Source organism: Dermochelys coriacea, chromosome 9, assembly GCF_009764565.3.
Source record: "Dermochelys coriacea isolate rDerCor1 chromosome 9, rDerCor1.pri.v4, whole genome shotgun sequence".
Lineage (NCBI taxonomy): Eukaryota > Metazoa > Chordata > Testudines > Dermochelyidae > Dermochelys > Dermochelys coriacea.
Genome location: NC_050076.1, coordinates 65623799 through 65639024, shown reverse-complemented (window position 1 = coordinate 65639024; position 15226 = coordinate 65623799). Strand labels below are relative to the sequence as shown.

At 46.0% G+C, this 15226-nt stretch overlaps 1 protein-coding gene across 2 annotated transcripts; it reads right to left on the bottom strand.

Moving 5' to 3' along the window:
• Positions 1–4525: 4525 nt before the first annotated feature.
• SLC25A53 (solute carrier family 25 member 53) lies at positions 4526–11106 on the bottom strand. 2 transcript variants are annotated; one of them, XM_038417253.2, is made up of 2 exons: positions 10938–11106; positions 4526–6846 (listed from the first exon to the last, which is right to left on the bottom strand). In XM_038417253.2, the coding sequence occupies exon 2, from the start codon at positions 6821–6823 to the stop codon at positions 5912–5914; it is 912 nt and encodes a 303-aa protein (XP_038273181.1). In that variant the 5' UTR covers positions 6824–6846; positions 10938–11106; the 3' UTR covers positions 4526–5911. The 2 variants fall into 2 exon arrangements, with proteins under 2 accessions (XP_038273181.1, XP_038273180.1); XM_038417252.2 differs by lacking the exon at positions 10938–11106 and adding an exon at positions 9143–9497.
• Positions 11107–15226: the final 4120 nt, after the last annotated feature.

The window sequence follows — 15226 nt, the reverse complement described above, 5'->3', positions numbered from 1 at the left end:
TGTGTAACAATGGCAGACAATTGCCCAGCATTTTGCCACAGAGATGTTCAGGGTAACAACAAATCAGACCACTAAAGTCCTTGTGTGCTTAACTCAGCCCTTCATTCATCCAAGGTAAATTAAATTCCATGCTCTTTACCTGATGGGGATTTTCAGGATAAGATTTTAAGAAGAGAGAGAGTCTGCTGTGGATTGGCACTAAAGAGCAGGACTGCTCTGGACCAAAATTTCCCTCCTCCCAGCAGCTGTGTCATATGTGGTGTGCTGACTGTCATGCTCCACCCCAGAAGGGGCTGCATTTAAGTAGTGCCGTATGCACAGTTTGTGAACCATGTTGGGATCCTTAGGAAGGGAAGGCCCTTTAAAAATGACAGTATTCTTCTTCTAATTGAATAGCTCATCTCTTTATTCTGCAACCCATTAAATCTTGATCTGGAAGCATCAAAAAGGCACTTCCCCAACTGACACCAAAAAGAAATCCCTCCCAGCATTTTATTATGCTATCACAAAGAAATGGCAGAAGAGAGAAGCTAGGCAGTGAGTGACACCAACACCTGATGCTTCTCGGAGACTCTGCTGTTACCTAGATTTGTTTCCTGGCGCATTCCCAATTTAAAAGGAGGCTGTTTGAGGAAAAAAAGGCCTATGTGCAAAACTAGTACCAGATTTGTGCATCAGGTGCTGTGAGAGATGCTTCACCCTCCTACCTGGCTGTGGATAGATTTGATTTTACAGGAGTGTTACTATCACTGCTTTTCTGGGATTGATTTGGTCCTAAAAAGAAAAACTCCCTCTGAAAGAGCAGGTAAATAGAGAGGGCTGATTACAACTCTCTGGCTTAAGCTGAAGAGAGAGAAGGATACAAGATTTTCAGGTGGAGTCCGTATAACAAAACTCTGTGAAAAGAGAGCTACCACATATTGTCCTGAGCACATGGGCCATATAAGAACCGTTAGGGGAAAGCATGCAAGGCAAGTCGTCAAATGTCTGAATGCAAGGCAGGTTGTCAAATTCATATGGAAGTGAATTCTGGATTCCACATTTAAATGGGGCCATGGTATAAATTCAGGACATCATGTTGCCCTCAATCTACAGGGGATTGTCCCCTGATGGCACCAGGAGATCTGCACAGAGATCAAGAGGAGGGTCTGGCCTGTATGTAATCATTAAACGGTTTAATATTGTTTATCCAGTTCCTTGCTGCATTCAGTATCACTTAGTGAGAGATTCTGTGCTCTGGTAGGCCACTATTACTTCTGCCCTTTGTTTCTCTTCCCCTTTCCCTCTCCTGTTTGTTCTTCTTTCTGCATTCCCTTCCTTGCAGAAGCTGCCACTCCCTACATGTGGAGGGTGCCACTCCCACCCCTTCTTCCAATGCCATCCTGTAAAACAACCAGCAATGGAAAGTTATGGTTAATGCTGAAGTGGTGACATCAGGCTGGAGAGCTGACTCCTCAATGAGGATGAGAGGGGGCAGAGAGGCGCATCCCTCTGAGGCATTGTTTTAGGTTGTTTTCAGACTCAGGCAGATAACCGGCCACTGCTTTACCCTCGGGTTACCTTTGGAAAGTTCTCTCTGTAACCAGGAAAACTAACTTACTTTATTATTATTATTTTTTTTGCAATGAACCCTTAGAATCTCCAGAACCTGAGTATGCCATGCAGGCCACATAAATATAGCATGGGGAAATCAGATCCAGCCCCCAAAGGGCTGGCTACAGGACTAAACTCCCTGGTTCATTAGATTATAAACCCTCTCATCTCAAACAATAGGCAACCATAGCTATAAACCAGTAGTCCTCCACTGTGGGATACTAGCACGTGTCTGGAGACAAGAGTCACAACCCCACTTTTCATTTGATGTTCCTATGCCAAACAAGTGTTCAGTCACTTGTGATGGCTCCTCCTGCAATAACCCAGAATGCTCCAGAAAGGAGGGCAGCAGGAATTTCGTTAGAAGTCTTGTTTAAAAGAACCAAGTGCAATAATACAGAAGCAGTGTTACGTCATTTCAGGTGAAGAATGAAACATTCATTAAACCCATGAAGCATAGGGACTAGAACAGTGTCATCTTGTGGACTATGCAGGAATCTAAACAGGAAATCGGATAGAGACAGACAGAGGTTACAGCCTGAGTCAGATACTGAATTGTGTCTCATCATCAGAGCATTGATGTAATTTGCTGAGTAAAAGTATCTCACCAACACCCGAGACTCTGGTGCAGATGTAAGTAGGTGCCTACATCTCACTGGGAATTGGATGCTTAAATACCTTTGAGGATCTAGGCCACCCTCCTTTCTGGAGAAGAACAAAGATCATAATGATAGGCCAATTAGATACATTTGCCACTGACTTCATTAGAGTTGCAGTTGCTTGCCTCCAAGCAGAATCTGATCTAAAGGGTCTTGTTTTTAATCAGGCAAATAAAAAAAATTTGACATTGAATTACATCTCTGAGCAGAACAATTTCTCGTGCATCATCTGTCACATCTTCAGTGCACACTCTACCCTCGTGTGGGGTCATCGCCCCATTCCAGTGCTGCAGCAGGGCACAACCTCATGCCAGCTCCCAGCCAACATGCACACAAGTTATGTCAGGATGGATGCCGGCATGCAAGAAGCCTCAGAGTGGCAGAGAAAAGAACAAGGAGTCCTTGGGGCACCTTAGAGACTAACACATTTGGGCATAAGCTTTCATGGACTAAAACCCACTTCATTAGATGCATGGAGTGGAAAATCATCAAATGCATGGAGTGTATTTTCCACTCCATGCATCTAATGAAGGGGGTTTTAGCCCACAAAAGCTTATACCCAAATAAATATGTTAGTCTCTAAAGTGCCACAAGTACTTCTTGTTCTTTTTGCTCATACAGACTAACACAGCTACCACTCCGAAAAGACAGGTGTCAGAGTAGCCGCTGTGTTAGTCTGTATTCGCAAAAAGAAAAGGAGTACTTGTGGCACCTTAGAGACTAACATTTATTTGAGCATAAGCTTTCGTGAGCTACAGCTCACTTCATCGGATGCATTGGGTGGAAAATACAGAGGGGAGATTTACACACACACACAGAAAGAGAGACAGAGAACACATGAAACAATGGGTTTTATCATACACACTGTAAGGAGAGTGATCACTTAAGATGAGCCATCACCAGCAGCGGGGGGGGGAAGAAGGAGAAGGAGGAAAACCTTCCATGGTGACAAGCAAGGTAGGCTATTTCCAGCAGTTAACAAGAACATCTGAGGAACAGTGGGGGGTGGGGTGGGGGGGAGAAACAACATGGGGAAATAGTTTTACTTTGTGTAATGACTCATCCATTCCCAGTCTCTATTCAAGCCTAAGTTAATTGTATCCAGTTTCAGCAGGCTCTCGTTGGATTCTGTTTTTGAAGTTGTGTTTTTTTTTTTTTTTTTTTTTTTTGAAGAATAGCCACCCTCAGGTCTGTAATCGAGTGACCGGAGAGATTGAAGTGTTCTCCAACTGGTTTTTGAATGTTATAATTCTTGACGTCTGATTTGTGTCCATTTATTCTTTTACGTAGAGACTGTCCAGTTTGACCAATGTACATGGCAGAGGGGCATTGCTGGCACATGATGGCATATATCACATTGGTAGATGCGCAGGTGAACGAGCCTCTGATAATGTGGCTGATGTGATTAGGCCCTCTGATGGTGTCCCCTGAATAGATATGTGGACAGAGTTGGCAACGAGCTTTGTTGCAAGGATAGGTTCCTGAGTTAGTGGTTCTGTTGTGTGGTGTGTGGTTGCTGGTGAGTATTTGCTTCAGATTGGGGGGCTGTCTGTAAGCAAGGACTGGCCTGTCTCCCAAGATCTGAGAGAGTGATGGGTCGTCCTTCAGGATAGGTTGTAGATCCTTGATGATGCATTGGAGAGGTTTTAGTTGGGGGCTGAAGGTGATGGCTAGTGGCGTTCTGTTATTTTCGTTGTTGGGCCTGTCCTGTAGTAGGTGACTTCTGGGAACTCTTCTGGCTCTGTCAATCTGTTTCTTCCCTTCAGCAGGTGGGTAGTGTAGTTGTAGGAATGCATGATAGAGGTCTTGTAGGTGTTTGTCTCTGTCTGAGGGGTTGGAGCAAATGCATTTATATCGTAGAGCTTGGCTGTAGACAATGGATCGTGTGGTATGATCTGGATGAAAGCTAGAGGCATGTAGGTAGGAATAGCGGTCAGTAGGTTTCCGATATAGGGTGGTGTTTATGTGACCATCGCTTATTAGCACCGTAGTGTGCAGGAAGTGGATCTCTTGTGTGGACTGGTCCAGGCTGAGGTTGATGGTGGGATGGAAATTGTTGAAATCCTGGTGGAATTCCTCAAGAGCTTCTTTTCCATGGGTCCAGATGATGAAGATGTCATCAATGTAGCGCAAGTAGAGTAGGGGCATTAGGGGATGAGAGCTGAGGAAGCGTTGTTCTAAGTCAGCCATAAAAATGTTGGCATACTGTGGGGACATGCGGGTACCCATCGCAGTACCGCTGATTTGAAGGTATACATTGTCCCCAAATGTGAAATAGTTATGGGTGAGGACAAAGTCAAAGTTCAGCCACCAGGTTAGCCGTGACATTATCGGGGATACTGTTCCTGCTCTGAAAAGAGGCGGAGAAATAACTCAGTGACACCCACCTGGAATCTCAGAGAGGAAGGAGTGGAATTGTGACAGGCCCACCACACGCACGCAGCAAGGGAGTCACCAATGTTGTCTGATCAGTACTAGCGAAGGCTGTGACAGATCTAACAGCACCATGAGCACACATTGGCAGTTAGAGGCAGATCACCCTCCACATACAGCAGAAGTGGTTCTGTCCCAAACCCAACTTTGAACTCTGAAAGGATGCTTTCAGGATCATGAAAGCTTGCAGAACGCAGCCGTGACCATAACCTTCACTCCAACCTTCTCTGTAACTACATGAACTGAGAATGAAAACACACATGGCCTGAAATCCTGGCACCCAAATTCTCAATCTCATGGACTACAATGGAACCAGGAATTCACCCAGGAGTCTAAATTGCCACTTCACAGAGAAGCCAGAGTCTCCCAATTTTCTGCTTCATGATTCAGGTCAATCCAGTTGAAGCAGCCTGCCTTCTAGCAGCTCCACCAGCTTCTTGCTTTTATGAATAGCCAAACCTAAACTGCATGGCCTAGCTTCACCACCTCAGCCCACATTCCCCTGTTCTCTGTATCCTCAGTGTTGAACTAACCCGAGGCACAAGTGCAAATGCAAGAACAGAATTTGGCTTCTAGGGTTTAGCTCAGTTGGGTGCTTAATGAGTCATGAACATGCAGTAGTAGAGGGAAATTCTCTTATAGGAGGGACAGTGCATGTTTCATCTACAGATTGCAATAATATGGGAACACATTGCAATTCTGTAGCACTTTCCACCCATGCTCTCAAAGCACTTTTAACAGGAAAATACTATGATCCCCATTTTTCAAGATGAGGCACAAGATATTAGATGTCTTTACAAGGTCACAGTGGCACAGCTTGGAACAGAACGCTACTCACCTGACTGTCCATCCTGTGCTTAGACAAGAGCATGGGCACCGCCATAAATATATGATCAGATAAGCCTTTTGCAGGCAGGGTTTGGCTCACTCCATGTGGCCACAGAAGCCGACACTCCAGATTCTTACAAGGCTGTTTAAGAAACCAACCAAGCAACTTTCTGATGGTTAAGTCCCTTCCCCCCCAAAGTTGCTTCTTTGTCTTGAAAGTATGGCCTCAGAGCATGACTTTTGACCTGTAGGTTGGAGGTTTAGCTTGTGTGTTAAAGTTTTATTGACTATGAGCTTCAAGGCCTCTTTGTAAACAAGCAAAATCCCACTCAAAGTCCTCAGGGCTCTAAGACATGACACTAGAAATGTCAGGGTCAGTGGTTCTCTGGCCTCTCCCCTCACTCCACCCGGGACTTCTGCCCCGTGTTCTCTTTTAGGAAGTCATGGATGGCAGTGGTGAGACCCCATGTCAGGCAGGACCTGAGGACAAGGAGGGAGCCGCCCCGGTAAAGAAGAGTCAGCTTCCTCCCGTGCGACTCCCAGACAGACCAAACAGACTGCCGGAGGCAGAGGAGATCCCTCCCCACAACCTGTGACTGCATGTTGGCAATGAGGACACTCAGAGGGTACAACACCAGGCAAGTCACCGTTCCATTAACACTGCCAGACACCAGGGCAGGGAGCCAGCTAGGCAAGCCCCTTGCAGCCAGGCCATCACGGAGGGGATCCTTAAAGGAGAAGTACAGTGCGCTGCCCAGGCTGTTCCGCAGCAGGACGGGGCTGAGGCCACGGTAGTAGCCTACAACCAGCCTTTCCTTCAGACCATACGAGTTGAATTCCTGCAGGATGCTCCGGGTGTTTGGGAACCTGACATCTTTCCGTCCATCTTGTAGGACATTCTGGACCCGCTCAAAGGGGTTCAGGACTAAGGCCTCCACTGAGCCAGACAGGAATCCTGCTGTCCACCGCTCCCCCAGTGTGCAAGGCTTAGAAGGGTTGCTGGTAAGGAGAAGGAGCAAGCTGTCATGGGTGCCAAACAACAGGGTTCCCTGGAGCGTCTTGGACAAGAGTGGTGGGAAGAGGCCCCGGTAGAAGCGGCGCATGCCCTCCTGGTGCAGTTGCTGTATGGCCTCCTGTATGGAAAAGGCATGGATCTGTTGGCGGAAGATGGTCTTGTAGATGGGGAAGGTCACGAGAGTGGAGAGGAAGCTGGAGACGCCCCCTACATTGTAACTCCTGGAGCTCCACCTTCTCTCTTCCTCCTCCCTCCTCTCAGAGTCTCCATGCTGCATCCTGGCCTTGTCCCCCATTCCGAGACCTTCTCCTTTAGCCACTAGGATCAGGTAGAAAAAACCCATAAGAGTTTGTAAAAAGGTTATGGGGTGAGTCAGAGTCATTCAAAAGGTGTATTATCATCTGGCTGACTAGTTTGCTCCTACCTATAACTAACTCATGAGAAACGACCCCGCCATCAAACACTGACCCCAGGCATGTTGGAAGACTGACAGCCCTGTCCCTTGGTCAGTGGGAGGATTGATTTTCTGTCTTTCCTCCACCATCCACCCTGTCTTACCCCAGCTCTCTGCTAACATGAGAGCTGCATTTTATCCCTCCTCTCCTACGGGATGAGCCCTAACGTTTCCTTATATACTTGTTTCCCCATGTTGGGGGCAAAGCTTTTGTATGTTTTTCCAGCAGAGCTGCCTCATGGCAGCAACCTGCAGTCCCATCATGTACCTTTTGTTGCTTTCCCTTGTGTCTTTATCATCAGCATCTACCCTATGAGCAGCTGGAGCCAATCATCCCTAAGAGAGACACATGAGTCCAATGGTCCTTTCTATGGAGGTCTGATATCTTATGTAGCTTGATAAGATTTTGCAGTGTGTCTATCCCAGATTACCACTGCTCCTGTACCAACTATGTGTGGCTGCCTAGAATCTCCTCCATCAAAATAGAGAGATTGAGCCTGGCAGTTTGTCCTGACAGAACACCTAGTTTGGCTGAAGTCTGTGCCAGTTCCTGCCAGTGCAGGAAACGAGAGGCCTGGGTCTCCATGGAGCTGGGTACTGTACAGTCACTTCCCAGGGCACAATCCCTGTGCCAGGGAAGCTAAACATTCCTTCCCACTGAAGCTAATCCAGGCATCTAGGGCCTCATCCAAAGCCCACTCAAGCCTAGGGGAATTTTTCCTTGGACTTCAAAAGGATTTGGATCAGGCCTATAATTCCCAGCCTTTAGGATAGTGTTGTTCATTAGTTTGTGGGGAACACATGAGCAAATCCAGCAGAGTGGCTATGGAGGGCCACATGGCAGAACCACTGTGGTTCAATGGTGCAGGGTGGGGAAACAGATTTGGGTGTGGGGGCTCCTTGCACAGCAGCACTGGGCGACCTCATCCTGAGCAGTCCAGCGGCAGGGCACAGGCATGGGCAGGGCAAACACCAGCCCATCCTTTCAGCATGGGGGCAACGCTGCATTGCTGCCTCTCACATAGTAAGTGGAATGGGGTTTTACCCCATGCTGCCCACTGCGGTCCCACCGTTTCCTTGTACTCCCTACCTGTCTTTCTCCACCCAATGTCTCGTCTTATACTTGGATTGGAAGCTTTTTGGGGCAGGGACTGTTTGTCCAGTGTCTAGCACAATGAGGTCCTGATTCATGCCTTAGGGTCCCAGGCGCTACTGCAATACAAATAGTGATATGAAGAAAGTGGGATCTTAAAGGCATTAAAAAAAACAAAACAAAACAAAACAAACCAACCACATCATGCAGCAGCTGCCACAGATTTCCGATCTAAGATGACACGTAGCTACAATGAGCTCAGCATCATGGGCCCAACTCATCCTTGCTGCAGCTCTATAGAAGTCAATGAAGGTTACCCCGGGATGGAATTTGGCTCAATGCAAACTTTCCTTCTGGCTGTGACGAAGCCCTGAGCGGCCTAAGAAAAAGCTTTTGGTGGTAATCACTTCCTCTGTCTTCTGAGAGCTTACCTAGAAGCTTCCTGCAGTGATGAGGTGAGTCTTATTTCACAGGGTACCTGTGTGCACTGAGCTGGGAAGCTGTTCCCAGCAGCCTTTTAGATCAATTGTATTGAAACAGAGCTCCCCTGCCGCACAAAACTCTTCAAACCATGCCTCCCCCCACCCCATCTCTTTTTATTTCCTTTCTACCTTGCCCAAGATTTCAGAGATGACAACCCCTCTCCAAGGTGTATCTGCTTTGAAGAGTCCCTGCCAAAATGTCATCTTTTGACTCAACAGCTGCGCTTCCTAGGAGTGGTCTGAGCCCCCTCTGCTCCCATTAGTGATAAAAACAAAACTTGACTGGTTGCCACTCTAGCAGTATGTAACTACATGAGTTCAACACCATGGGTCAAACTCCTCCCTGCTGCAGCTCTGCTGAAGTCAATGTAGGTCACCCCAGGGAGGAAGTTGGCTGAGTGCAAGCTCTCCAGCAAGGGGAGCAGGGAGATGCATTCCACACCTCCCCAGGATTATTCCCCCATCCTGCTTAGGGGACCCAATTGTGCCATGACCCGTGTGGTACTCAGATACCACAGTGACACACTTAGGCCCTATTCCCGCAAAGACAGCTGCACAACTTTACACACATGCAAACGGGCTCACTAAAGCCGTGTGAAGTCTTTGCAGGATGGGAGCACTCGGCAGAATCCCAGGGTGACAATGGGAGCAAACAGCTGTCACAGAGGGTACGCTTCCAATTGTACATTCAGGGCAGGGACTGTTGCTCTTCCCATCCACTTTCACTTGTCAGCCTGCATCTCAGCCATCTCCTAGATGGAAACATAGTACAACCAAAGCCAAACTCCTAATCTTCCCTCTCAATCCATCTCCACTGCTTCTCCTCAGTTTCTGATATCATTGCCACCATCCTCCCTGGGCCTGGATCCTCCTCCATTTCCCTACACAAGTTGGTCAAACCTAAATCCTGCTGCTTTCTCCTCCTCAGAATCTGTCTCACCTACCATATTACTTTTACACACAGACATGTGTGCACACGCCTCCCTTCAGTTCATACAAAATGCAGCTGAACTCCATTGATTATCTCTCCTCCAAATCCCTCCACTGGACCGTCTCCCATCTGCTATTGCATCAAAGTTATTCAAGCTGGAGGAGCTGACAAGAAGTTTAACTCTGCTCCCCCCCTACTTATACAACCATGTCAGACTTCATGTTGCCCCCGCGTCTTGCTCACCTGTTTGTCAGTTTCTTGCACATGAAGCCAATGTCATCACAGGCTGGGGAGCGGCTGTACTTTCTTTCCTCTAGGAATTTTAGTGGGTATTCTAGCCCTACTGCTTCTTTAGGCTCCTAAATCCCTTTGAGTCTGGGCTTCTGGGCCTTCTCCCTCAAGGGCACCTAGGCATGGGGCAACCAAGTTTCCTGTCCATAAGGCCCATACCCTGTCCACATCGAAGTCCCTCTTCAAAATCCAACTTCTGCCGTACAGCCTATGGGGAATCTTGGTAAACCTATATATGAAGTCCATCTTTTTGTTCTCCATCCTCTGTTGGTCTCACTCTGTCTTTATACCATGAGTTCCTTAGGCCAGGGATAGTCCCTTCTTCAGTGTCTAGAAAACACTAGCACATCATAGGCTGTATCATAAACAAATAGCGAATAAAAATGTGTGTTGACACTGCCCCAAATAATATCAGCTGAGGCGTCAGTCTTTTATCACCTGTGATGATGCAAAGAGCCAGTAGATTTTGTGACTGAGGTAGTAAGTTGATGCAGACCCCAGACTCAGTTGGTTGGACTGCCAAATTGGGGGAAAAGAACCACACTATTTATAAACTGAGCAAATCTGATCCAGACTCAGTGCCACACAATGAATACAGACCCCACACAATGCCATTCTAACTCCAGCCTTTTCAGAGGGTCACAGAACCAGTGTGGGGAGAAGTTGGGGGAAGAGAAGGGGAAGTCAGATCCAGCAATCTTAGTGATCTCTTATAGTCTGATACCACTTTTAGAAGTGCCTGGATAAGAAACATTTAATCTACATTGGACAAAAAAAAAAAAAAAAAAAAAAAAAGTCACATGAAGCAAATATCATCAAAGGCTGGGGGGTGGGGGAGGGGGGCTGTGCCTTCCTTTTCTCTAGGAATTTCAGATTGGGTATTCTAGTCCGACAGCTCTGCAAAAGGTTTGATTTGGGGGCAGGAAAGCATAAAAACACCCTTATAATTGTATGCACTAAATGGCTAAGAGAAGAATGCGTCGATCAAAAACCAAGGACTGATGAGGTTCACCTAGAACCATCCCTAGGAGATGGTTTAAAAAGGGTCAGAGGGGACCTCAGTTCTTTAAGCAATTAAAAAGAAAAACAATAGTACATCACTAAGCCAAGGGGAGGAGGCAGAAACCCCCTTTTAGAAATATTGTACCTATAGTTTACCTTGGGTTTATCCTCCAGCTGCTCCTGCTTTCCACACACACACTCTCACCCTCCTAGCTTGCTCTCAATTCATTCTCCTTTGCAGATGGTGAATAAGCTTTATTTTACGTTATGTCATTTGCAGCCCCTGAGAAATAGAGGACTAGGTTACGATATCCTCTTTCCACACAGAGACACCGCCCTGCTGCAATCTCATTGGCTGCCCTCACTGCTATCTTCAGCATTAGCCAGGGACAGGCATATTACAGCTCATCTACTGGGGTGCTTTAGGGACTGAGGCATCAGCAAGAATAGCCACAAGATGTCAAAAAGAAAAGGAGGACTTCTGGCACCTTAGAGACTAACAAATTTATTTATTTATTTGTGAGCTACAGTTCACTTCATCGGATGCATTCAGTGGAAAGTACAGTGGGGAGATTTATATACACAGAGAACATGAAACAATGGGTGTTACCATACACACTGTAACCAGAGTGATCACTTAAGGTGAGCTATTACCAGCAGGAGAGCGGGGGTGGGGGGGAAGAGACTATTTGTAGTTATAATCAAGGTGGGCCATTTCCAGCAATTGACAAGAACATCTGAGGAACAGTGGGAGGTGGGCGGGGGGGGAGGGGGAAGATGTCAATGACTTAAGGATACTGGAGCACAGATGGCCAATGGCTGCTCAGGGGTGGGGTCAGGGAGCAGCATGGAAACCATTATCTTACCATGATTGTAATGCATTAGTTCAGTCTCAGGGTTGCAGGGATTTAGCACCACACTCTTCTTGCGTCAATTGTAGGCTGTGTTAGAGCTTGTGAGCCCCCCTTTCCAACAAAGCAAGAGTTTTTACAGTAATAAATGTGGTTGCAACTTGTTGGTTCTGTGGAGCGTTAGCTGCTGAGGTCTGACCATCCAAAATCAGCCACTAATATAAAAAGCTTTAAAACTAGCCCTTGAAATTGTTTTACTGGCCAAGCTTTTTCTGGGGGTGGGGTTTTATCAATTTCATAAGCCACTATTTTTGTGTCTGGACAGATACAGGATAATTTTGCTTTAAATGACAGCATTTCTGATTTCTTTAGCAGGAAGAACCACCTGTGCTCTCAGCTTCATGGTTCATTTCTGATGTTAATTTATAGCAACAGAAGCAAGATACCAACAGACAAGAAAAAATGGAAGCAATATAGATCTGAAATGAGAGCAAAGAACAACTGCGAATCATGTTAATAAATTAGGTTCAAGTCTCAAGGGTTTGTCAGGGCTCAGACACATCCCACTAATGGGCAATTTCCAGGAACATCCAGTGAACAGGATTTCTTACCATGTGATCAGACATGGGATTGTGCTTTCTCCAGCCCTCTGCACATAGGCCAGCAAACTTTTTTAAATGAAAGGAGGGATTAACTATGGGGAGCACAAATCAACCATTTCAAATATTTCATCTTCTCCACATGCTGGGCACTGGAGAACTTATGTCAAACTTGCAACTTGATGTAAGAGTAGAGCGCGAAAGTATGGAGGGAAAATCTGCCATCAGTAGGGACTGAACTGATAGCCCCTGAGAGGCGGCTTTTACAGCAGGTCAAACTTTCACATGCATTACAACTTGGCAAGAGCTCATTTCTCATTTACTTTGTTTGACTTACTCCATGTGCTAAGTGAAAACGATTAGGCTTTTGTTGATCCTGCTCAATATTTTCCCTTTGCTGTAGGCTGAAATCATCCTGTTGAATTTCAATAAACCACACTGGAGTCCGAAAAAATCAGTTGGTGTTCAAACAGATCTGCTCTCCTACCAAAAAGTAAGAAAGTAAGTAGCAAATTACATTGCTCTTGTGTAGACAGCTTCAGGTTTGCCTCATTCTGCAAAAATCAAAACAGCAGGGATGCAAGAGTTTGGCCATTAGTGAGATCACATTCTGGTTCACAGGTTTCAGAGTAGCAGCCGTGTTAGTCTGTATTCGCAAAAAGAAAAGGAGTAAGGAGTACTTGTGGCACCTTAGAGACTAACAAATTTATTAGAGCATAAGCTTTCGTGAGCTACAGCTCACTTTCATCGGTTCAGACAGGGTTGTGAGAATAGGTACGTTTTCAGAGATGTGTTGTGTTGACTGTGCCTTTCACTCAGTTGTGCAGTTCATCTTTAGCACTTCCTAATTATAAAAATCTCTTAACTGCAGCGGAGTGCATCATTACTCCTGGGTACAAATAGTAAGAGGCAGTGAAGAATTAAAAGTTTCTGGCATTGCATGCTTATGCTACAGGCTCCCCTTCTGTATAATATTGTTAGGTGAGGAAAATTAAACATGAAGCAGTTATGCCAACTGAACCAAAGTCAGGCCAATAAAGGTTGCTGGGAAAGTCTCTAAACAAAATAAGTAGAATGAAAGAATACTTGTTTAAGTTGCAGGGAGTGAGAAAAAAGGGGAAGCCTACATTCTTGCATTTTTGTACCAGATGTTTTGGGAACAGTTTGTTGATACGGGGGCACTGTTTTCCACTCCGTTTTAGGGTTATGTCTGTTCTTAATTCCTCATCTCCTGGTTGACACCCATACCGGTAAGAAAGTTAGTGAAGTATTACAATTTGCTAAAAGTTATCTACTATAAGGGGGTAAACAGTAAATAGTAGAAAAAGAGGATTTTAACTAACATGGGGGGGGTAGGCTGCTTCATGAATAAATCTGTGACGTGATAGAACTGTCTATAAAAACCTATTAGTTTTACTTAGAGGCTGCTGGTTCTCTTTGGAGATGGGCTGCTCTCTATTGTTGTGTGCACTCTTCAATAAAGAGCTTTGTGTTCGGACCTTGCTGGTGTTGCCTGTCTCTCTCCAGTCAGACAAACAGTGGCATCTGAGGTTCGAGTCCTCGACAATTTGGCGACTCCGCCAGGACCCGTCTGATTCTCTGGCGCGGGATCAGACTCTAAAGCAACGCAGCGCGCATCCTCCTGTTTTGAGGAGCCTTGCCAGTGATCTGATCCCTGCGTCGGTGATAAGGCGTGTTCTGTGAACCAGCTGAAGCCCATAGAAATCCAGCAACGTCCATCTACCCGTTGAATAGGATCCAGGTCTTCGGGGTTCAAGTCCCTGGAGAGGTAAGCGATCGCTTGATACTAAAAACTGGGGATTGTGGGTTTGAGTCCCTTTTCCACCTAGAATGGGACAATTTGGCAGTAAATACCCGGGTTATGCCCCGTTGTTTCTGATTCCCTTCCAATCTCTGAGTATCTCTGGAACTACTGGTTTAACTAAATCGAAAATGAAAAAAACTTATGTCAGGTTCAATGGCCAGCTTTCACTACTCATTTGTTCCCGACTAAAGAATGACCCGCCTGCGGAACTTTTTCCGCAGACAGGATGGATTCCTTAAGAGATATTTTGGTTGATCTTAGACTGGGACAGATGGATTATTTGTATGGTATAATTACAAGCCAAAAAAACGACGTACGGCTTTCAATGCTGTTTGTATGGAAGAGTCTAAATTTCCCCCAACCTATGCCCCAGAAACTCAGACAGAAGAAGGTGGTGAAGGATGAAGTGAGCTGTAGCTCACGAAAGCTTATGCTCAAATAAATTTGTTAGTCTCTAAGGTGCCACAAGTACTCCTTTTCTTCAGACAGAAGAAGATGAATATATCCCAATGGGGGTACCACAGAGACTGAGCTAAAGAGCAAAGGTGGAGGTTGGAAAGCCAGAGGAGAAGAGGAACTATACCCAAGAAGCGTACTCTTCTGATTCATTAGGAGATATTCCTGGAACTTCCGGGTGACCCTTTTTGTTTGGGTCCCCTGCAAGTTCAAAAGTTATCCAAGCTCCTTTGCGAGCTTACCCTGTTCCACAAGTTAGTGGGCAGCATCAAATGGTGCTTACCCACACTCCATTTACAACTGCACAGACTTATTAAATTGGCAGCATTCTATGCCGCGCCTTCGAGATAACCCTGAGGCAGTAGAGAGAACGTTCTGAACTATTTTCTCTATCCATTTACCGACATGGGCAGATGTAAATCAGTTGATGGACACCCTCCTAACTGAGGATGAAAGTCAGAAAGTCAAAGAAAAAGCTGCAGCATTTCACCTAACTCAGCAAGCTTGGGGAGCTATGCCCATTGCTGAGCCTAATTGGGATCCAAACACAGATGGGGAAAAAAAAGGGTTGAGTCAATACCGACAAGCTATTCTGCATGGGCTAAGGGCAGCAGGGGAGGCTACCCCGAATTGGAGTAAGGTTACAGCATGCGTACAACTCCTTAACAAACACCCCTCTGATTTTTATACCCGATTAATAAATGAGGTGAGGAA

Bases quoted from the DNA above. Each gene is read 5' to 3' on its own strand.
- SLC25A53 (XM_038417252.2), bottom strand. From the start codon at position 9,245: ATGTACAATTGGAAGCGTACCCTCTGTGACAGCTGTTTGCTCCCATTG. The intron at 6,847-9,142 runs GTGAGCCCGTTT...ACCTGATCCTAG, and splicing joins AAAGACTTCACACGGCTTTA to TGGCTAAAGGAGAAGGTCTC.